A 23,587-nucleotide genomic window follows, 5' to 3' on the forward strand; every position below is an offset into this window, starting at 1 on the left:
ATTTGTAATTTTGATCTCAATTTATTTTTTTAAAAATTAGAAAACAGTGTTTATGAAAAATTCACTTCAAGAAGTATGTGAACAAGGGTTTTAAAAACTCAAAAATATAATTATAAGGTTTACGACTGTAACAATTGAATACCAAAATATTATAGTTCTTTATAATTTCCTACTCTTAGATAACTACATTTCTACAGTTTTTTTTTTCCCTTTAGAAATCAACAAAGAAGACATAAAGCGAATTGAGACTTGAAATAACTTTTTAAAACTCAGTTTTGATGGGTAACATTTCTCTGGAAGCTTAATTTTGTTTAGTTGAGCACCATAATCATTTGCTGACAACTGGCATTATAAGGATTAAAGCAAAACTTTCTGTTATTCATGCTTATTGAAAATCAAAAGGCATGATAAAATATTTATAATATTTATAATTTCCTCTTTTGTTTGAGTTCTATCCAAGTCACACTGGCTTTCTTGGAAATGTTAGAAAATACAATTGATATGCCATTAACTTTAGGATCATGGTGATTTGTTGGATGATATGTTGTATATTTATTCTTAAATAAGGAAAAATAAAGACTATGTGAAAATAATTTTAATTAAAGATAAAGCATGTCATTTGCATTATTATCATATGTACAAAGCAGTGATCACCTGGGTTTAGCCAGACTTGAACTTTAGTCAAGAGTAGAGAGGAAAATAAGATTCATCTCTACAACAAGGCTCTTTCCATAGGACTCGTGCCACTCTCCTACATCTGTCCTAGGTGCTACTCCTTGTGTCTTTCCCTCATTTTATTTCAACAGTAGCCTCATATCAGTGCCATCCACTGATGAGAAACACAAGACTGTCTGGACTGAATTTTACAATAAAAGCTATATGCATGGTTATCTATTCACATAGCATCAAGGAATGATTTACTTTGATGCTACTCATCTACAAGAAAGAGCATATAAGCCACCCTTGGTTTTTGTTTTTTTTTAAGAGAGAGAGAGAGAGATAGAGAGAGATAATTTTTTTTTAATATTTATTTTTAAATTTTCGGCGGACACAACATCTTTGTTTGTATGTGGTGCTGAGGATCGAACCTGGGCCACACGCATGCCAGGCGAGCGCGCTACCGCTTGATCCACATCCCCAGCCCAACACCCTTGTTAATAGCCTTAATAAAACTTTGGATCCCAAATCCTTTCATAAATTGAGTGATAGTTTATGCATTTTTGAACAAAATGTTATTACCTAAATGTTCATTTTAATCTAGTTATTTTAGCATACATTATTTGTTTAAAAACATCAACTCACACCAATAAATGCACATTTCAGTATCATTAAATTGGCCTAAAGTCTTTTAAACCTAAAAATGTTCTTTCTGTACATATTTTTTCTCACTTTTGAAAGTGAATGAAATGAAACTTAGTGACAATGAGCAAATTAAACTCACAACTCTTTTGGTGGGTCTTTATTTTAGAAAATAAAGCAATCTAGCTCATCTGAATGCAGTACCGTTGATATTGCTATCTCTGAAGAAGAGGAAATGGTATATGAATGTGAAAAGTCAAAGTATCTTAAAAATGGTAAGACAAATGTTTCTTTGGTAATGTTATGGAAATTAGACTAAATGTCCCTTAATCTAAATAATACCATTGAATTGACTTTTAATGTAAAGAGTTTGTTTATTTATTTATTTATTTTGCAAAGGGATACAAATATTAACATGCATGAACACTATCCAAAATCCTGGTAGACATTTATAAAAATTTCAAGAAAAAAGTCAACATTGGAGAAAGAGGGATAGAGCCTATTTCCCAGACAGCCTAATGTAGTGGTTGAAAAGATTGACTCTGGAATCAGACAAATGTGTACTATTTACTTATCTTCTCTCTGTTTCCTAATCTTCAAAATTATAAGCCCCCTAGGGTTATTAAAATATTAAATAAGTGTGTATGTGTGCATGTGTATGTACATATAATCTCAGAAGAGAAAGAGAACCTGACCCAAGGAAGAAGTAGCCATTCAGTAAAATAACATCATCATCAGCAGCAGCAGCATTTACTGAATTGTCTTATAGTTAATGTAGAAAAGAAGCATGAGTAGTGGTATGGCAGTGAAATATTGTTTATGATGTTGATTTCATTGATCATGCTATAAATAATATTAGGTAAAACTCATCATGTCCATATTTAATTTTACACTATTAATTGTGTACCTATATATATTAAAATAGAGCATGATTTAGGACTAAAACAGAAAATCAGCATAGTTAAATCAGCACTGGAAAAATACATGTGTGTATGTGCATTCACTGAAGTGAATATGTGTGTGTGTGTGTGTATAGAAGTGGACATATTTATATGTTGAAGTATTTTATACCTCATGATTGAGGTCAATATTTAAAATATTCATGAAAACATCTTACAGCTTTCATAGGAAAACAAATCATGATGAGGACACACTTCTATGCTTCATATGAATATTAGAAGTGTCTACTATATGGTTCCAGTCAGTAATCTGACCCACTAGGTATATAGCACACACCATTCAATTACTTATAATTAAAATTCGTTTCTTAGCAATATTAATGAATGATTACAGGTTTGAACATTTGACATCACTGAAAAGTCATCAAAATGGAACTGCTAAGTACTCAAATTTCTATCTTCACAATAATAATCTGTTCTCAGCAGCTTAAGCTCTATGTTGTTTATCATCTAAGACAAAGAAGAAACATGTCCTGTATTTTTTGACTAGAGATGTATAATTTGACACTGAGCAAAATTGTAAAATGAAATGTTTTTACTTTAAATTCCACCCACATCCATTTCTTCATTTTCTCACCTGTTAATCACTCCACTTTTAAGCCTATCATTTTCTTCTTGCAACTCTCTTGACTGGAAGGCAAAGTTCAATTTCAAACACATACACACATCCCACAACGTACTCCATAACCCTGTTACCTCCTTAAATAGTCACAATCCAATTTCCCATGCCCATGCCAACCAAGAACTAAAATTGAAACAATACACTTTATTATATCTCTTTAACGTCTTAAAAGAATTTGTGTTTCTAAACAAGAATGTCACATGATATCAAAATGCAATGTTCAGAAGATAATTGTAAGAGCAAGGAATTAGTTCTATTCTCAGATTGTCCTGCATAGTGAGGGGATTTTCTAAGTCACCCTGCCTTTTCCAACTCTTTCTCTTCCTACTAATGAGCCAACAAGTTAAGCTTTTCTTTTTCTCCTTAGTGATTATACACACTATAGTAAAGGTAACAATCAAATGTTCACAAATATGAGACCAGCTGTATTAGAGTCTATAAATAAATAATTATGAAGGCATAGAGAAGAAGGTTTGAGATGTTTCTTTCCATTCATTTGCTACATGCTTGTTCTGGATGGTTTCATTTTTGACAGGTTTTGACCAAAGATCTTCACCTGGTCAAATCAGTAGAGTATCCAAGAAAGCAAAAATTTGGCAGAACATAAGGAAAACCTGCTGCAAGATAGTAGAAAACAGTTGGTTTAGGTGTTTCATTGGCCTCGTGACTCTGCTAAGCACAGGTGCCCTGGTAAGTGAGCCCACCGTTTGAGTGATGTTTAATGGGGACAAATGTTTCATAATTCTTGCTTTCAGAAAGTCACCTTGCCAGATTTCTTTTCCCAGAATACTTATTACTTAGTACAGCACCAACTTTCATCACATTCTGTGATTTTAGTTTTAGAAACTTTATGTTACACTTTCTTGGAAAGTTCATCAATGTATCATTTAATATGAATATTAAATTTAAGTGTAAAGATTTAATCAATAATGTCATTTCAAAATATATGAGTTACAGCGGGAAAAATAAATTAAAAAAATACCTGATTGTCCTGATTTTAATAAAGTTTTAATTAATAATTTAGGTACTCAAAACTGTTATATTGTCGTGGTACTATGGTTCCTATTCCACAACAGAAAGGAAGTATTACATGATTTTTAAGGGCCTTTGAACTGTGAATGTATTTACCCTTTGACCCAAAGATCGTAATTCTGGAATATTATCCTACAAATATCTGAACATGTACTAATTGCATAAAAGAAGTTATTCACAGAAAGATTTTATTTATTTATTTATTTATTTTTAATTTTAATTTTTTTTTATTGGTTGTTCAAAACATTACAAAGATTTTTTTAATAATAGTAAAGTTTGGGTGGGGAGAAAGTCTATAATAGGTGAGCATTTCTAGTATGTTACAATGACCTCATGGATTACTGTGCAATTATTTTTTAAAAATGATGCCAAATGCATACTGATACTGCAATACTCCTTGATATGGTAAAGCAAAATAAGAAAGGTCTAGTATAATATGTAGTCATGCTGCATTTTATGTAGGAAAAGAAGACTAGAATGTGTAGTGAATTTGGTTGCATTTGGTTAAAATAGGTCAAATCTGAATATACAAGAACTAGTTAATTGTGTGATATAGGGCAAAGACATTGAAGTCATGGTTGGGAACCAGACTTTGCAACTAATGTCTTTTCAAAGTAAGCTTTATATTGATGCTTAGCACACATTCTGAAGACTGTACATCATGTCTTGGGTGTCCAGCATCAATGATCTACATAGAGTGAATGCACCTGTGTAATTGTCACTTGGATTGATAAACAGAACATAACTGAAACTCTAGAACTGTACTCTCACCCCTTGAAATTACTTCCCCTCTCCAAGTGGTAGTCATTTTGTGGATGTCAAATGCCATAGATCACTTTTATCCATGTTTGTACTTTATAATAATATGTGCAAAAAGTTCTGTGCTTGTTTATTTCTTCCTCTTTGCATCTTGGAACATCCCACTTTCTTGTGATCATTGGAGTCAATTATTCCTTTAGTCTGGTAACTTCTTTCTTTTCATCTTACTACAAAATTTACCATATGACATCTTAGTTCGAGTTTTAGTGAAGACAGACTGTCTTCTAATGCCCTATTCTAGGATCAAAAACCTCTGATTCCACTTTTCCCAGTGTTAAGGTAAGGGAAGAACAAATACCCAAGCTGACTTGCTAGATGCTCTTCCCTACATCTTTTTCCATCACAGATTTTTTTCAAGCATCATGGTATCTTTACATGGCTCAAGGGGAACTGTTACTTAGAATGTAACAAATCTATTTTAGAATACTTTCTTGCACTAGGCCCTACTGAAAAGTAACAGTTTTCATGTGAACTTTTGATTTCAAACATGAAAAGACCCACTGGTATTGTCAGTCTTTCTTAGTTTTAGAAGATGTATGTCTCTCCAAAAGATCTAGAGAATTTACTATTTCTTGTTCCTAAGATGAGATTTATAGGATGTCATCATATAATGATGAATATGATGTTAATTACTGTCACTGGAGAGTGACTGCATAATCGACATATTTGCCCTTTTATCTAGCTTTATATTCTATCCTCTCTGATCAAGCTTGTAGTAGACTAAAGAATGGTTTCTAAATATGCTCATGTCATAATCCTCAGACCTTGTGAATATTAATATATGGCAAAAGGGTCTTCTCAGATATAATTAATTTAGAATCTTAGACTGGGGATATCACCCTGGATTATCCATATGGACCTGATGTAATCACTGAGGTCCTTACAAAAAAGATACAAGAGGAGTCAGAGTCAGAAGAAAAGATGATATGAGGATGAAAGTGCCTACCCTGGCGTCAGATGCTCTGAAGAGGAAGGGAGATGATGCAAGCCAGGTAATGTAGGCAGTCCTCAGAAGCTGAAAAAGAATGGAGATAGATTATCTCTTCAGAGCCTCATAAAGAAATCAGCCCTAGGGCTGAGGGTGTAGCTCAGTGGTAGAGCAACTTGCCTAGTAACCATGAGACATGGGTTTGATCCATAGCACCAATCAATAAATCAATCAATCAATAAATAAATGTATTGTTTCCATCTGCAACTAAAAATATACATTAAAAAAAAAGAAATCATCCTCCCTAACACTTTGATTTTAGCCCAATGACACAGATCTCACTTCAGTCATTGTAATAACATAGATTTGTATTGGACCCTCATTTTGTGCTACTCTCTTGTGCAGCATTGGAATGTAATACCCAGCTCCTCAGGATCCCAGGCAGACTCTCTCACTTCCTTTCAGCATATATTACTGCATCCTACCTATGAACCAAGTCCTCTAGAATACAATCCCTGTCCTTCCTTAGCAATATTAGTGCTTCTCTAGCTACTTTATGAAGAGATTTGACTCTTTATTCTGCTGGTGGCCTGAACAGAAAGAGAAGGTAGATCTTTTTTTTTTTTTTTAAGTGGTTTTTAAAGGCATTTCTGTCATTAAGGTTTCTTCATGCTCCTCAAACAATATTAGATTCAGTTTGATTTTACAGGGAAGCTCTGCAGTTGGAGGGTACAATAATACTCCACTTTCATTGAAAAGATTGATGACTTTAGCATCTCTGTGTCAATCAGCCATTGCCTGATGTGTATCCCATTTGGAGTGGAAATCTGCTCCTGGGTGAGAAATCTGGCCTCCTTCTTGTATGGTAGATGCAATTCTCCAGAGAGTTTCAGTTGTGTGTTATCAAGCAATACTCAGAGTCACTATGGAATGTGTAGATTTTCCCAATAAAGGGGCCCTTGGTGAGCAACACCAGAATCAATACACTATGTACTTTTGAAGAATATGTTATGTGATGTGATGTATTGGATACAATTATGTCATTTGTAATTTCTATCGACTCTCCATCTGCTATATTCTTACTAATGTAGTTAATACTTTGTTTCTGTTGTACTTTTAACTATAAAAAGAATGTAATTTTTCCCCACTATGACTGATCTTTTTCTAGACCTTTTGGTTTCAATTTTAAATATATTTTCTTAACCTTTATTTTGTGCACACAAATTTATTCTTATGAGACCGATCCCTTGATCAATATGAAGTGTCCTTCTTCTTTAGTTATGCATTTTATTGTATTTGAGATAGAATTTCATTCCTTTACATGTGAAAGAGTTTGTTGAAATTATATTAGGCAAATCCTTAATTTTTTTTACCCACAGGCTTTTGAAGATATATATATAGATCAACGAAAGACTATTAAAATCTTATTGGAGTATGCTGACATGATCTTCACTTACATCTTCATTCTTGAAATGCTTCTAAAGTGGATGGCATATGGTTTCAAAGCCTATTTTTCCAATGGCTGGTACAAGCTGGACTTCATGGTTGTCATTGTATGTATCTTATAAAAAAATATTTAAAGGCTATTTGATTTACTCCTATTTTTACTCTTTCATATCTCATTCTTTTGCTTCATTATAGCTCCTGTTTCCCTTCTCTGTACATTTTTTAGTGGCTCACATGTCATCTTTATTTATCTATTTAACATCTATCCTCATCTTGTCATTCTAAAATTTTAAAAGTTCAGGACTAGGCTCCTGGATTATTGTGATACCTATGAATCCACTGCTAACAGAACAGGTTTGTTGCACAATATCTTGAAAATAACAGCTTCCTAAGGTCTTTAAATTCTACTGAGTTGACTTTTAAATAAATAAATAATATCCACAATTGAGTAAGTATTATAGCAAGCAACCAGAATTTCTCATTAGGACCACTGCAATAAATTCAAAACTTGTGTTTAATGAACAAATGACTCCACATTCTAAAGCCAATAGAGAGAGATCTCCTCAATAGGGAACTCCTCAACCTACAATTAATGGCTTGCAATAACTGACCTCTGCCTTTTAAATTAATTTTTACAAATTTATCTTCTACTCCAGTCAAACTGCACTTTACCAAAATCACCTTCCCACTTTCTAGTCATTGTTCTTACATGTCTACACCACTCTTTGCTTATATAAATGACTCCCATGCTTCAAAGCCTAACTCAAGATCATCCTCCCTTTAGTATAAAGAAAAAAATGTTCATCTATGTTGACTTGAAAATTTAGAAAACATGAAGATATAATAAAATGTAATCATAGCTCTATCACCTTGCTCAATTTTGATTAATATTTCTCAAACATTAATCATTTTTATCTACACATATTTACTTTTAAAATCACTTAGTACATAGTTATACTTTTTGTAATTTGTACTTTTGACTTAATAATATTCATATCTTTCTTGAGGCCTGGTTTATGAAATCTTATTGGGTATATTTTATTAATCATAATTACACATGGGTGAATATATGAATATATTCCAAATCTTGTTTTAATGCATATATCATATACAAATACTGTGTTGCAAATAATTATAAAATTGATTATTTAATTTTTATTGTAAAATATCATTATAAATATAATTCTTCATCATAAAGAATATAAGTACATATGCATATTAATGTTATACTCTTTATTACAGAAAAAAAAGTTTTATATTTTTAAGTGATTTTAACAATTATGATCTTATAACTTGTTCTGTCAATAAATAATAATATTTTGAAACATCTGAAAATATTTCAAAGTTTTATTGACAGCTTTGACTATTATTTTATAATAAATATGAAGTTTATTTTATATGTTATTTCAATTAAGATTCATATTAACTCTTTTTAAAAAATATTGCAGGTGTTTTGTCTTAGCTTATTAGGCAAAACTCGGGAAGATTTAAAACCACTTACTTCCATTAAGTTCCTTCGGGCACTCAGAGTTCTATCTCAATTTGAAAGAATGAAGGTAAATATAAAGTTTCTAGACTGATATATGAGTTTTTATTTGAGATTATTAAATTTCTGTGAATAAACAAGATTTGTTGTCTTTTCATCAATTTCAATATAACAAAAACCTTATAGCCTATAGCATGAAAATAGAGGGGAATGTATATATTGGTTATGTTTATTGAGATTTTATGTCCTTATTGCTCATAAGATATGAAAACTAATAAAGCTGAGTGAAAAGACCATAATAATCCACAGGGAAAATATTGTTTCATAAACAATACCTTTCTAACTCAAATAAATACATGTTAGTGGAGTTGTCTCAATTTTTAAATATGTAACTGTCAGAAAATGAAACTTTGATAGCTAAATTTTTAATTGTGAAAATATTGTACACACAAAGTTGTTATTTACTAAATGAGAGGAAACTTTGAATTCTAAAATAAATTAAATTTTTTAAAATCAGACATCACAAATTATTAATTTTTACTTGTCATTCCCCCCATTACCATGTTAAAGACTTTTCTAACCCATATAGAGAGTACAAATAGATTCATTTATATAAAATGTCCAGGGTTTCATCTTTTGCACTGTAATAGAAATCCCATATGATTCAAACTAAAAGAAACAATGGAGTCTATGGTCACCATGAACAGTAATCATATGTATGCAGATAAACAGTGGTCAATTGTGTGCAGAAATGAAAGGAAAAGTCCAATTGTACCTTTTATTACATATTTACATATATGTGCATTTTACATTTTTATTTATGTAGATTACTTAACATTAGTCTCAGTACTTAATTAAAAATACCCAATATTACACCTTCAATTCTATGATACGACTGAATAAAAAACCTATTTATGTTTAAGCTGCATTAACTTTGTAATTTATATACTTTATCTTAACATTTAAAGTGTCATTGATTAAGAAACCTTAACACTTAAAATCTTTCTGCTTGATCAAAAGCATTTTTACATCAAAATTGAAGTGAGAATTCAACTAGAAATATATGTAATTTAAAATATATATTTAAAAATATCAGAAAATTTAATACTAACACCTTTATAGAGAATATACATAAATACACATATATGAATCACAAGCACATTTATTATACATTTGTGTATATTTTTTAGTGGTTCAGGGGATTGAATTCAGAGCCTATCTCATGCAATGAAGTGCCCTACCACTATTGGGAATATTTTATTACATATATATATATATATATATATATATATATATATATCTCCAATATATTTACCCAATCATATATATACCCAATATACCCAATATATATATATATATATATATATATATATATATATATATATACACACACACATATACACCCAATATACCCAATATATATTATATACATATAATATATATTGGCATATATACGCCAATATGATATTATTTTTATTTCTATAATTCATGTGAATCTTTGGTTGACTCATTATAACAAGACTTAGGTTTGATCTATGTATTTCTCAAATGTATTTTATTTATTGGAGTTGGGGAAGAAACAGTTTATGTAGCAAATACAGAAAAATTCTAAATATTATATACCTATAACACAAAAATCTAAAATAGTAATTGTAGTTGATAACTATAAAACAGATTTTATTAACCACATCATGGAACTTTGCAATATGGTGATATTTACCTCTGATTCTAAACCAAATTGTGAAAAATTAGCTGAATTATGTAATTATAATAAATTACATATGTAATTAGAATTTAAAAATTTTACATTTTTGAGCTAAAGTTCGCATGTTCATTTTTTTTATATGCTAGGTGGTTGTGAGAGGTTTGATAAAAACAATTTTACCCACTCTGAACGTGTTTCTGGTCTGCCTTATGATCTGGCTGATATTTAGTATCATGGGAGTACACTTATTTTCTGGCACATTCTATGAATGCATTGACCCAATAAGTGAGGAAAGGTTTCCTGTATCTGAAGTCAAGAATCGGAGTCAGTGTGAAAACCTTGTGTTGAATGAATCCATGCCATGGGAGAATGCAAAATTGAATTTTGATAATGTTGGAAATGGTTTCCTCTCTTTGCTTCAAGTAGTAAGTACCCTTTTGAACTTTCTTTCTTTTTTAAATCAATAATATGTTCATCCACGTTGTAAGTTGAATGTCAAGGACAAGATATGAATTATTAATACATTTGGTTATAAGATATTTTATCAATTGCTATTTAAGGCAGAAGTTTTATGAGACATACTATAATTTGGAGTGACAGAGGTGACAATTTCCTGCCCTATTGGGAGGAAGAAGTGAAGAGAACAGAAATAGCAGATATTGGCCAAACCTGCTTCCACCATCACTGACCATGTGGTCACATGACCACAATTCCTTGGTCCTACTTGAGTTGCCTTTAGTATTTTTCTATTTGGTACTTTCAGAAATGGCTACTAAGGAAACCCAGTATCTAGCAGACATTAAATGACAGACATTCCTTTCTTATTTATCTCACAGAAAATCACATCTATAACAGCTATCAGTAATTCTGGCATTTGGCAGCATGCACTTCTTTACCATCCATTTCCCTATTTTTCTTTTTTTAATATAAACTATTTTAAAATATTTTAGTATTAATTATAAATAGACTGAGTAAAATAACTGACAGATAATATATTAATTAAAAAGCTAAATACCTCAGTTATCCAATATGTTGAAGTATGGCAAGTTTTAGTATCAAATGTTTTAAAGTGTTAATAGCGAATTGAGTTGTACTTTTTATTTGCCATGAAATACAGATTTCCCTAAGAACTAAATATATATTATTTTTTTATAGGCAACATTTAATGGATGGATCACTATTATGAATTCAGCAATTGATTCTGTTGGTGTAAGTACCATATAATCTTAAAGGCATTATTAAGATTCAAGCAAAATCATTTTTGTAACACAAGCACAAGAGATAGGTGATAATTTATAGAAATTTAATATTTCAGGTTGGGTATTTCATGGGCAATTAAATCCTTCCAGAAATATATGTAATGATTGAGTCCCAACAGGCCCATTTGAGGGATTACCATATTTTATAACAATAATTAAATAAATAAATAAATAAACTTTAGAGTTTAAATAAGCAAAGCAATAGCGTTCTTTTTACCAGAGAGTAAAAAGAAAACATTACCTTGAATAACATTGTTAGACTTTCTTATCCTAAATTGTTTTATGAATCTTAGGTTTACATAAATTATCACCAATATTTTACTAATTTTTAAAAATTCAATTTTAGGTTAATATGCAGCCTGATTTTGAGTACAACGTCTACATGTATTATTACTTTATCAGCTTCATTATCCTTGGATTATTTCTTCCTCTGAGTATGCTGATCAGTGTTATTATTACTAATTTCAACAAGCATAAAATAAAGATAAGTATAATAGTCCTTTTTTGTTCATCAATGACTGAAAAAAAACAAACACATTTATAAAAATGCCGATTCACATAGCTCAATGTCATTTTTAAATTTTTTAAAATTTTTAGTTGTAGATGGACACAATATCTTTATTTATTTTATTTATTTTTATGTGGTTCTGAGGATTGAACCCAGTGCCTCCCACATGCTAGGAAAGTACTCTGCCATTGAGCTATAACCTCAGTCCTCGATGTCATTTTTATTTGGTACAAATGCAATAAAAAATAACTGATGTTCTTGCACATTGTTGCACATTGCTGTAATGTTCTTCCTTATATTGATTTCAGTATTTAATATATACACAGCGAGATTAAAAGTTAAAAATTAGGGCTGGGGTTATACAGTGGTAGAGCGCTTGCCTAGCATGTGTGAGACACTGGGTTTGAACTTCAGAATCACATAAAAATAAACAAATAAAGCCATTCTGTCCAACTACAACTACAAAAAAAATTTAAGTTAAAAATTGCCTGTATTTCTATATGTATATTTTATAAATAATGATGTGCTGGAAAATGAATATTAATATTGTGTATCTGCTCAAATATATGAAGTATACACCAATATACTCAATGCCTCCTAAGTAGGAGTACTCAAACCCAGGAATAGAGAATTCAGAGACAGAATTGAACAACCACTTGTGTGCACAAAGACTCCCTTCAGGGCTGCCACAAAAGTAAAGACCTCAAAAGACTGTGAGTCCATATAGATGCCCTACTAGGGGCTCTACTGTCAAAAAGCCTTTCAAAAACATCAAAAGAAAAAAATGGTTTAATTTGGAATTTCATCTTCAGCTGTGTCATCAAACTAAATCACGTGCAAAATCTGGTATAACATTTTGAGTCTCTGCTAATCAGATGGTAATAGAGAGCTCAGCGATCAAACACAGTTCTGATTGGGTGCTTCAGCTTCCTGGCCACTTCCAGCTGTGGGTAACTTCCCATGCTTTGCTTCTGTACTACCTGTTGTTGACTCCTGTCAGTGTTAAGTGACCAGGTTCTATTTTAGGGCATTAACAATTCCTAATTCCTATATTATCATAAAATTATATGCACTAGAAACACAAAAACAATTCAGCTGTAGGCGGTGCTATGAAGTCAGCACAAGGTACTTTTGGAATAATAATAAAAATATTTTCTGATAGTATCTATAAAGCAAAGCAACATAGAATCTTGAAAATATATATTTGACCAATTCTCTTCATCCCTGCATATTAAAGGGCACAATAAGCTTTACTTTTATCTGCTGAGTTCAGCCATCCTTAGTAAACTTCTAAAAAGAGAAAGGGCCTCAAAAGACTGAAAGGAGAAAAATAGCGTTAGCTGCACACAGGAAATACAAAAAAAAAAAAAAAAAGGTTTTTCAATATCACTCATTCACTCATTGCCAGCATTCCAGGTTTTGTATGTATTTTTGTACAAAGTTGAAAATGTTCAAACATGATTTAGTTTCTTACATTTAAGCTTTTTGCCAAAGTTAGATAAATAATTCTCAAATTTTCTATAAGGGAAAATTTGGATTATATGACATTTTAACATCTTTTTCTTTCATTTCTTTACCAAGGAGGCTCAAATATCTTTATAACAGTAAAACAAAGGAAACAGTACCGTAAACTGAAGAGGCTAATGTATGAAGACTCCCCTAGACCAGTACCTCGCCCAAGAGTAAGAAGAAGTCTAGATCTTTTTTTGAAGCTTTAAAAAGATTGACTTTATTTTAATGAAAGTGTGCTTCCAAAATTCTTAACAAATTATTTTGACAATATTTGTAAAATATGTTCCTTGACAAAACTTTTAATGACTATTTTTTTTTTTGCATGTGCATTGTTTTCACTATACACTGTCGTTGTAGTTTGCAAAAATTTAGACTCACTTATTTTCCTAATTATTTTAGGAGGAAAGCTGTAGAATCTAAAAACTATGTGTATGAATATTTAACCTACTAATAAAACTATTAAAGTTATTTTCTTTATTCACAGAATAAGTTCCAAGGCTTTATCTTTGACTTGGTAACAAATCAAGTTTTTAATATCATCATCATGGTTCTTATCCATGTTCAAGCAGTAACCATTATGATCCAAAGTGATGAACAGAGTCAACAAATGGATATTGCTGACTACTGGATCAATGCAATTTTTGTTATACTGTATACTATAGAATGTATACTGAAGCTCATCTCTTTCCATTGTTACTATTTCACAATCATATGGAACATTTTCGATTTTGTGGTGGTAATTTTCTCCATTACAGGTAAGATTTGCTTTGTCACAATTTCCTTTGTAGTAATATCAATTCAAGAAAACTCTCATAAAAAAAAATTCTCTAGTATTTTAAGAAGCAAAAGAGGTAGAAACTTTCTTACTCACAACATAAAAATCTCACATTTTTTTTGCATTCATACATACTTACATGCCTGACAGATAATATTTGAAAATACAATTCTTGAACCAATGGCAAAGATTTCATATCACAAACCACTAGATAAATGCTGGTTTATACATTCGGTATAAAACATGCATTCATTTTCTAGATGATACTGTAAGGATCTTTATGTGTTAGAATGCCATGATTTGTCAAGCTCATTGTTGTTCTGTTTCCTCTAATAGTAAAAAAAAAAAAAAAAAAAAAAAAAAAAAAAAAAACTATTTTAACTTTTACATATGAGAATTTTAGGTTTAAATTAGTTGTTTGCTAGTTTTCTATTACTTTGGAGATCTCAATTATTTAACATTTTTAAAATTATTCTTTTGTGAATAGACATTGTGCTATATGCAAGAGTACAGTGATCAATGAGATAGGCATAATTTCTGCATGCACACAGTTTATAGTCTATTAAAGGTTACAGATAATTGAATAGTGCATTTAAATGCTGTGCTCTTGAGGTTGGTAAAGGAGATGCAGGGTGCTATAGCAGCCTAACAGGGAGAAGCACCTCCAGTAAGTAAAGGTCAGAGAAAAATGTAAAATTCAAATAGAAATTTATGGATGTGCTTCAGGCAAAAAGAAGTTTCTTTGTCTACTGCTCTATGACACACCAAAATGTAAACTCCATGAGAGTGTGGACAATATTGAAGAGTTCATTGTGTCAAGCACTGTTCTATGTATTTGTTGTTGGAAAATGTAGATAAATAATTTGCCCATCTGTACTTTAAGAAAATTCAGTGGATACGTGAATTAATGCAACTAGTTATTCAGAGAAAAAGTATAAAAAACTTGATAGAAGAGTACATAAAGTCAGGAGGGAGGTAACAGGAAGAAAACAGGTGAATTACAGAACTAAAGCACTCTGTGAGATTGAAGTGGAAATTATTAATCAATCAGAGAACTGGGGTTGGGGAGGGGGATAAAATAATATTATAGCCAAAAGATAAATGAATTTGAGATTTCAAGGTTGTCAGGTATCCTGGGTCAAGAATGGGGTTGTACATATGGACTACTGAAATTAAATGATTAAAAAAAAAACTATAAAAGTTTGAAAGGTTGGAAACTCAGAGACAGGCCTTTGAATGGGCTGTGGTAGAAGATTCTGGGGTGGAACAGAAATGACTCAATTCCTGAAGTCTTTAATGAATATAAATGTGGTGCAATGAGTAGATTGCAGAGCCAAAGAATGGTAGAAATGGTATAGTTGAATGGTGGTAGGATCCACAGAGTTTCAGAATTTTATTCTACTTTTTAATTAAAAAACATAGTGGGAAAGAGAAGTGTCTGGAAGTCTCACTGAGAAGATAGAAAAAATGCTATTCCATCTTTCTTCCCTGAGAAACATGGAGTTGGAGGTGGAGGGTGATGAGCTGCATGCACTTGAAATTAGTGCCTGGGAAATAATGTCAACAGGATGAATTCAGATTTTAGAAAAGAAAAAGAGTTTTAAAATTTAGTAGTGAGGATGTGAAGACAATTTGTTTAAAATTAAATGAGGATACTTTCTACATAAGATGAGTTTGGGAGATTGAGGAGAAATGAGAGTGTGGGTCAGAGTGGAAGATTCTCTAAAGCTCTGCAGAGAGAGGCGGGAATGGTTGGAAGAATGTCTCCTGAGTCCATGAGCAAGTTTTACGGCAGTATGAGGCAGGATTCTTCCTGTAAGAAAGCATAATATCTCATTTAGAAACTGTACAGGATTCTCCCCTCCACCACCTTCTTGACACAAAGCAAACCATCCCTAAGTGCCAGGGAAAGGCTTCTATACTCAGTTCACATGTAAACTCCTGGGACTCAAACACTCTTTATGGAGAAAACAAATTACAATCTGTACATCACTGAATTCCAGGCATTACTGTAATTATATTTATCAACTAGGTCTTTCTAACTTACATTGTAATAATTTTAAATGTCTACAACTGGTAACAGATTATAGAGTGTTCTAGAAATCATGTTCTTCATCTTTGAATATCTGCATGATGCCTTTATTAGCATTTAGTGCAGATTGGATTGAACAAACTTTCTTGATACAGAAATAATCAGAAAAAATACAGCTGATGTTCTTTATTATGAATCCAAATCATCTGTGATTCTAGAAAGACTGGATCTGGTAGGGGGGTGCATGGGAGAAATGGAGAAACTTTGATTAGGGCAAAGGGGAGGGGGCATAGCAGTAGGAAAGATAGTGGAATGAGATGGACACCATTACCCTAGGTACATGTATGAATACACAAATGGTGTGATTCTACTTCGTGTACAACCAGAGAAATGACAAATTGTGATTCATATTTGTCCTATGAACTGAAATGCATTCTGCTGTCATGTATAACAAATTAGAACAAATAAATATTTTTTTTTAAAAAAGACTTGATCCATAAAATTCTTAAGATGATAGTCCACAAGAATTCTCTTCCAAATTTTCCTAAGTACCCTTATCATTAGCACCATTAGTATTTGACTAATCCAAACTTTTAATATGCTGTTAAATGTGAAGGACTAATAAAGGATTAACCAAATACAGGAAAAAGCAAGTAAGAGTAAAATAAGTTTCTCTAAATACAGTTGTATTTGAACAGTTTTATTTCCTCTTTCTTTTCCCGCGCCTAGGGCTGTTTGTGCCTATGACAACAGGATACTACCTTGTGCCTCCTTCACTTGTACAACTGATCCTTCTCTCTCGGATCATCCACGTCCTGCGTCTTGGGAAAGGACCAAAGGTGTTCCATAATCTGATGCTTCCTTTGATGCTGTCCCTCCCAGCATTGTTGAACATTGGTCTTTTCATCTTCCTGGTCATGTTCATCTATGCGATCTTTGGAATGTACAATTTTGCTTATGTGAAAAAAGAAGCTGGAATTAATGATGTGTCCAACTTTGAAACCTTTGGCAGCAGTATGCTCTGTCTTTTTCAAGTTACAATATTTGCTGGTTGGGATGGTATGCTCAATGCAATTTTCAACAGTAAATGGTCTGACTGTGATCCTGATAAAATTAACCCTGGGACTCAGGTTAGAGGAGATTGTGGTAACCCTTCTGTGGGGATTTTCTATTTTGTCAGTTATATCCTCATATCATGGTTGGTCATTGTTAATATGTATATTGTTGTGGTTATGGAGTTTTTAAGCATTGTTTCTAAGAAAAAATCCAGGACCTTGAGTGAAGATGATTTTAGGAAATTCTTTCAGGTATGGAAAAGGTTTGACCCTGATAGGACACAGTACATAGACTCTAGTCAACTTTCAGACTTTGCAGCTGCTCTTGATCCTCCTCTTTTCATGGCAAAACCAAACAAGGGCCAGCTCATTGCTATGGATCTTCCCATGGCTGTTGGAGACAGAATCCACTGCCTTGACATCTTACTTGCTTTTACTAAAAGAGTTATGGGAAAAGATGCAAGGGTGGAAAAACTCCTCTCCGAGGTAGAATCAGGGTTTGTATTAGCCAACCCTTTTAAAATCACATATGAACCAATTACAACTACTCTAAAACGAAAACAAGAGGCAGTTTCAGCCACCATTATTCAGCGTGCTTATAAAAGTTACCGCTTGAGGCAAAATGACAAAAATACTTCAGATATTCATATAATAAATGGTGACAGAGATGTCCAAGCTACAAAAGAAGGTGTCTATTTTGACAAAGCTAAGGAAAAATCAACTATTCAAAGCCAGATCTAATCCCTACTTATCACCTCTTTACTTTCTTCATATATCCCCCAAATGCTAAAAGCTTAAGAAATTAAAACAACCATCAGAGAGAGTGAAGCTATCAATTGTTTACAGCTGGTAAGTGTTAAGCTTCTGTTCACAAGTCTTCATGCCAAACTCACTTTTCACCTCTGTTCAGTCAAACCAATCTATCAAGAAAGACAGTCCTTAAATATTGCTGCAGTTAAAGTAAGTGACCTTTTGATAATCCAGCGTTTTGCCTGCATGGCTCATTAGATGTGTGCCTACGATAGAGGACGGATGCAGGTGGTGGTAAAGATTACCAGCCAAATAGGTATCCTTGTACATTTTACATCTGCTTTAATGGTCTTCTAGTTGCCACTACTATGACTTAGTTACAGGTAAAGAAGGGCTCTCTTAATATAAGCTTTCTTTTTTATTTGATAAGTTAGATTGGCAATTTTTATGGTATCACAAAAAATAACCTTACACAAAACTAGTGAAATCCTACAGAGCATTATATCATCAACTTGCTTAAACCAATGCCAGTTGGGTCAAGGGAAGGTGCAGTTGTTTAGGAAGTGCCTTTGAGATCAATCCCAGAGACTCTCAAGCTGATTAGAACCATTTTTGTGAAAGATGGGTTGAAGCCCTACCTTCTGTTTTTTTTTTTTTTTTCTTTTCTTTATTTCTTCCCACCTCTTCACCCCACTGGTAATGGGAATTAATTAATGGGAATTATTGTTCTTGGTTCCTGGTTTCTTATCTTTTCCTCTAGTTCTATCTAAGCTCCAGTTCTTCAGCAGGATGAATTCATAGAACAGAAGAACATCCATCCATGAAACTGCCATTATGGCCTACATTTTCCTCTCACTTTTTTTCAAAGTATACATTTATTAAAATGATACCGTAAATAATACATTAGTGGACCCAACTTTATCTTATTATAAATCTATTTTTTTCCCATTTATCCTTAGTGTAACATTAAGTATGTATGACTTGGCAAATGCATGTTATAATATCGATTAGAAGAGCTGAAACCTACCAGTGTGTGTAGTGATTTTTGCAGTGTCTTGATCTTCCTTGGAAAACTAGCCACTCCAAAGTGCTTTTCATTTTATTTAGGTCCTCATAGCTTAAAAAAAAGGAAATGAGCATTCGAACTCTAGGGGCTGTGAATTGGGAGATGAGAATGGAAGTCATCCTTTAATAGCATTAGTATATGCAGATTAAGTTTCACTTACTCATTTCTTTCTAAGCATTTTAATTTCATCATATACAAAAGTAATTTATAAATTTTTTATATTTCAGAAACTTTAAAATTTGAAATGTTAGTTTTCACCATTGAAATTATTCTTAAAGTTAGAAAAATTTGTTTTGGGAGTTATTCATTAAAAAAGTAGTCATTTATATACATGTAGTTCAAGAATCTGGTACTTACTCCATTTTTATGAAAACTAATTTCAATGTGCCTACAAAGTCCTAAAGGATTCAAAAGAAAAACCTGCATACTGTTGACTTAAATAACAAGCTTTAAAAATATAGTATGACATTGCCTATTATTTACATATTGGTAATTGTATTTTTATTATAAATGCATGATCTTGAGCCTTAACAATTATATTTCTGCTCCTCAAAAATTTAATAACCTTACCAAGATGCCTTTGAGGGACCCCTAAGTAAATGTAATTTCAGGGTTCAATTTTTTTCTATACATATTCCTTCCCTTTCTCCTCTTGCTCTCCATCATGAGATGGGGACCAGAGAGCAATCAGTGTTGACTTACAACATGGTGATAGCTGGTGCTTTACCAAGGCTTCTTCCTTTCCATTTCTTGGGATGCTTTAGTATGGAAACTGCTTCAGAGATTGACACTGTAATATAACTTGCTTCTATAAATTCAACAAAGACAAAAAAAAAAAAAACTGATTTAAGTCTGAAAATTATTACTTTTACTTGTAAATTGTGTTTGCCACTAACCTTCCAAAAACTGTGTAAAGGTTTATTTTTAACAAAATATTACAATATATTCTACTTTTTAGAAACTATAGAAAATAATAAAGACAATCTGTTAATGACAGTAAGATTTGTTTGTTTTTCTTTTTTATTTGATAAGTCACGTTGGTGATTTTTATAGTAACATAAAAAAAAAAAACTTTACTCAAAAATTTTTTATTCAGTCTCAAAATTTAAGATTAGAAACACTTAGGTTTCTTTACCACACTTTTTTAATAAAGTAAATGTTAATACACTTACCAGAGCCCCTATACATTGACGAAATGTAAAAAAAACAATTCTCTTACCAAAATCATAACTGCAATATTACAAACTAGAGCTCAAAATCGTTAAAATTCACTTTACAGAAAATAATACCGAATTAAATTTATTGGTGTGCTACTACTTATCAATTTCTGTTTCTTCAAAACATTTTATTTCTTTTTTATTAATAAATACAATACATTCAAGGCAGTTTTAGACAATGGTGATAGCTACCATGTATTCAGCTGGTAGCTATATCCAGCCTTGTGCTAAGCATTTTTCATGAATGAAGAGGTGACCACTCTCAGTTTGTAAATCAAAAACAATAGGCTTAGAAAGGTTATAGGTTACAAAAGCCTTAATAGGACAAAAAACTTGTAAGGGACATGGCTAGGACACAAAATCTAGTTTCCGAACTTAATGGACAGCCTCTCTCTCTCCTCTTCTCCCCTGACACCTCCTATACCAACCCCTTTTGGTCAAGGGAATTTTAAATGTAGACAATTCCTAGAAGAAGAGAAGCACAAAGGATAAAATTACAGAAGTTTTTTCATTCAACCTATATTAAATACTAAATGCTAGATGCACACTTAGAGCTTACTCGCATAAAAAGATAAGAGACTAAACAGCTTACTGTCGTCTATGGTTATAATTTATGGTAATTTTTATACTATTGGTTTGAATTGCAATACATATACATGAAGAAATGTTGAGCACAACATTGGAAATTGGAGATAAAGTTAGTAAAGTGGGCCCCTAGAGGAAAAAGGAAGATTTTTCTCAATTAGTGAAGATTAGCTTCGTTTCATACAGAGGGAACTTTAAGAAGAGTCCACCCATGAAGATGACACCTGGGATTATGGCTCAGAGCTCTTCCTACTGGAAGATATAGTTAGGAGCAAATAAAGGAGGGCATGAACCTTGCACCTCAGAGATTATCAAAAAAATAAAAGTTTGAGCAGAATTACTCTAGGTGCCCTGAATTCCTTCACAGACATACTTAATTTTCCCTTTGGTTCCTGAAATCTCTCCTTTCTCAGGTGGGTCTACATTCTCAACTATATGGTAAATAATAAACTTCATCAAATAACTGAGTGTTACAACCACAGACAGGGATTTTTTTTTTTTTTTTTTTTTACCTTTGTTAGGTAAACCAAAACTTTTAGGATCAGACACTTACTCATTCCTAATCTGGGTGCAAACCTTTATCTTCGTTAACTCAAAAATCACATCATAGCTCACAGAATTTTCTCTCAACTCCAGTCCTAGTTTCCAATTAACCATCCAGTTGGCTCACCCCCACAGTGTTGATCAATGCTAGTCTAGGATAGGTGAAAGTCAGTAAGTTCAAATGATCTGTAAGTTCAGAGTTCAAGTTCTTGCAAAATTCCATAAGTATCTTTCCTTATTTTCTCTCCCCCTTTCTTCCTTTAGTAAAAATCTTTTGAGTACCTCCTAGATATTCAGCACATTAATTCACAGATAAATGAAATTGTCCTTTTCCTTAAAAAGTCCTTTCTTAGTTTGACAGATGAAACATATTGGAACTATTTGTTAGATTCCTTACTATAATGGAAACCCTCAAGAGGATGTTGTGGAAAGTCTTACTGAACTTCACAGGAAAGCTGGAACTTGAGCCAAGTTCCATAATGGATGGGATGTGTTCAGGGGACACAATAAAGTTGAATTTCAATCCCAAGTTGAAACACTAGCAAATATTGAGGTTTAAAAAACTGTTAACAAAAATCATGTCTTTCTTCTTGTATGTTCATGCAAAAAGCACTCAGGATCAAGTAAGGATAACCCTAGCAGTTAGGGTGTATTCTTATGAGGGAAAGAAAGTTGAAATCTCAAGAACATTATGGTTCAGATGACCCAAAAGAACATTAAGTGTGTTCTCTCAGATACCAACCACAACTTATATTACATGTTACAAAGCCCATATTGGCAGTCAACTATTTTTTAAAATATTTTTGAGGAATAATTTATATTACCAACAAAATTCTCTTTGTAAGGTGCATAATTAAATGATTTTTAGAATATTAACAAGAAAGCATCACCCTAATCTACACTTAGAATATTTTCATCACTGTTGACAGTCAATCCTAATTCCACCCTGCCCCCAACCCTGGGCAGCCACTAATTTACTTTTTTTCTATAGATTTACCTATCAATAAATGACTTATATGTATGGAATCATATGTGATTTTTTGTGACTAGCTGATTTCATTTAGCATAATGTTTCAAACTTTACTTATATCAAAGCCAATACTTCATTCTTTTTTCCTGTTGAATAATATTATACTGTATAGTTATAATATACATTACTTTGTTTGTTATTCATTGCTCAGTGGACATATGGGTGGTTTCCACATGGTAGCTATGATGAATAATGCTGCTATGAACATTACAGCACAAGTTTTGGGTAAAACTATGTTTTCCAGTCTCCTTATTATATACCTAAAAGTGAAACTGGTAGTACTGCATTTAATAATTTGAAAAATTTCTGTTCTGCTTGTAAAAGTGGCTGCACCATCTTACATTCCTAGAAGAAATTATGAAGGTTCTAATTTTCCCCATCCTTGCCAACATTTGCAATCTGTATTTTGTTTATAGCCATGCTATGAATGTGCAGTGATGTCTCACTATAGTTTTGTTTGCATTTCCCTAGTGACTAATGGTCTTGACCACATTTTCATATTTCCTATGCATCTGCATATCTGCTTTGGAGAAATATCTACACAAATCTTTGCCCATTTTTAGTTTATTTTTTATCTATCATTGTTTTTCATAAAATATATACATATCAGATGTCATATTTCCAAATATTCCCCCCCATGATATGAGTTGTGTTTTCTCTTTCTTGTGTCTTTTAATACGCAAATTTTTAAATTTTGATGAAGTCCAACTTTTGCTTGGGATTTTAGTATTCTATTTAAGACACTATTGCCTAATCAGAGTTCACGATTATTTTCTCCTGTTTTCCTCTAAGAGTGTAATAGTTTTAGTCATTACATTGAGGTTTATGCTTTCCATTTATTTTTTGGCACGTAAGGGTTTAGGAGGGAGTCTAAGATTAAGCTTTTGTATGTGGCTACCCAGTGATCCTGGCATTGTATGTTGAAGTGTATTTGTTCCTCATTGAGTTGTCTTGGCATT

The 23,587-nt window shown here is 32.2% G+C and overlaps 1 protein-coding gene across 1 annotated transcript in view; it reads left to right on the forward strand.

Annotated features, from left to right (window-relative positions):
- Scn7a (sodium voltage-gated channel alpha subunit 7) overlaps window positions 1-20,242 on the forward strand; it is an 82,241-nt gene extending 61,999 nt beyond the window's left edge. Inside the window, exons 16-25 of the mRNA XM_071619115.1 lie at window positions 1,469-1,574; window positions 3,416-3,570; window positions 7,039-7,212; window positions 8,554-8,661; window positions 10,443-10,721; window positions 11,452-11,505; window positions 11,902-12,039; window positions 13,641-13,745; window positions 14,060-14,330; window positions 17,112-20,242. Of these exons, the coding sequence (XP_071475216.1) occupies window positions 1,469-1,574; window positions 3,416-3,570; window positions 7,039-7,212; window positions 8,554-8,661; window positions 10,443-10,721; window positions 11,452-11,505; window positions 11,902-12,039; window positions 13,641-13,745; window positions 14,060-14,330; window positions 17,112-18,178 (2,457 nt within the window). The 3' untranslated portion in view covers window positions 18,179-20,242. The remainder of the gene's footprint in view (window positions 1-1,468; window positions 1,575-3,415; window positions 3,571-7,038; window positions 7,213-8,553; window positions 8,662-10,442; window positions 10,722-11,451; window positions 11,506-11,901; window positions 12,040-13,640; window positions 13,746-14,059; window positions 14,331-17,111) is intronic.
- The last annotated feature ends 3,345 nt before the right edge of the window (window positions 20,243-23,587 follow it).

This window comes from Marmota flaviventris, chromosome 11, assembly GCF_047511675.1.
Source record: "Marmota flaviventris isolate mMarFla1 chromosome 11, mMarFla1.hap1, whole genome shotgun sequence".
In the NCBI taxonomy this organism is placed as follows: domain Eukaryota; kingdom Metazoa; phylum Chordata; class Mammalia; order Rodentia; family Sciuridae; genus Marmota; species Marmota flaviventris.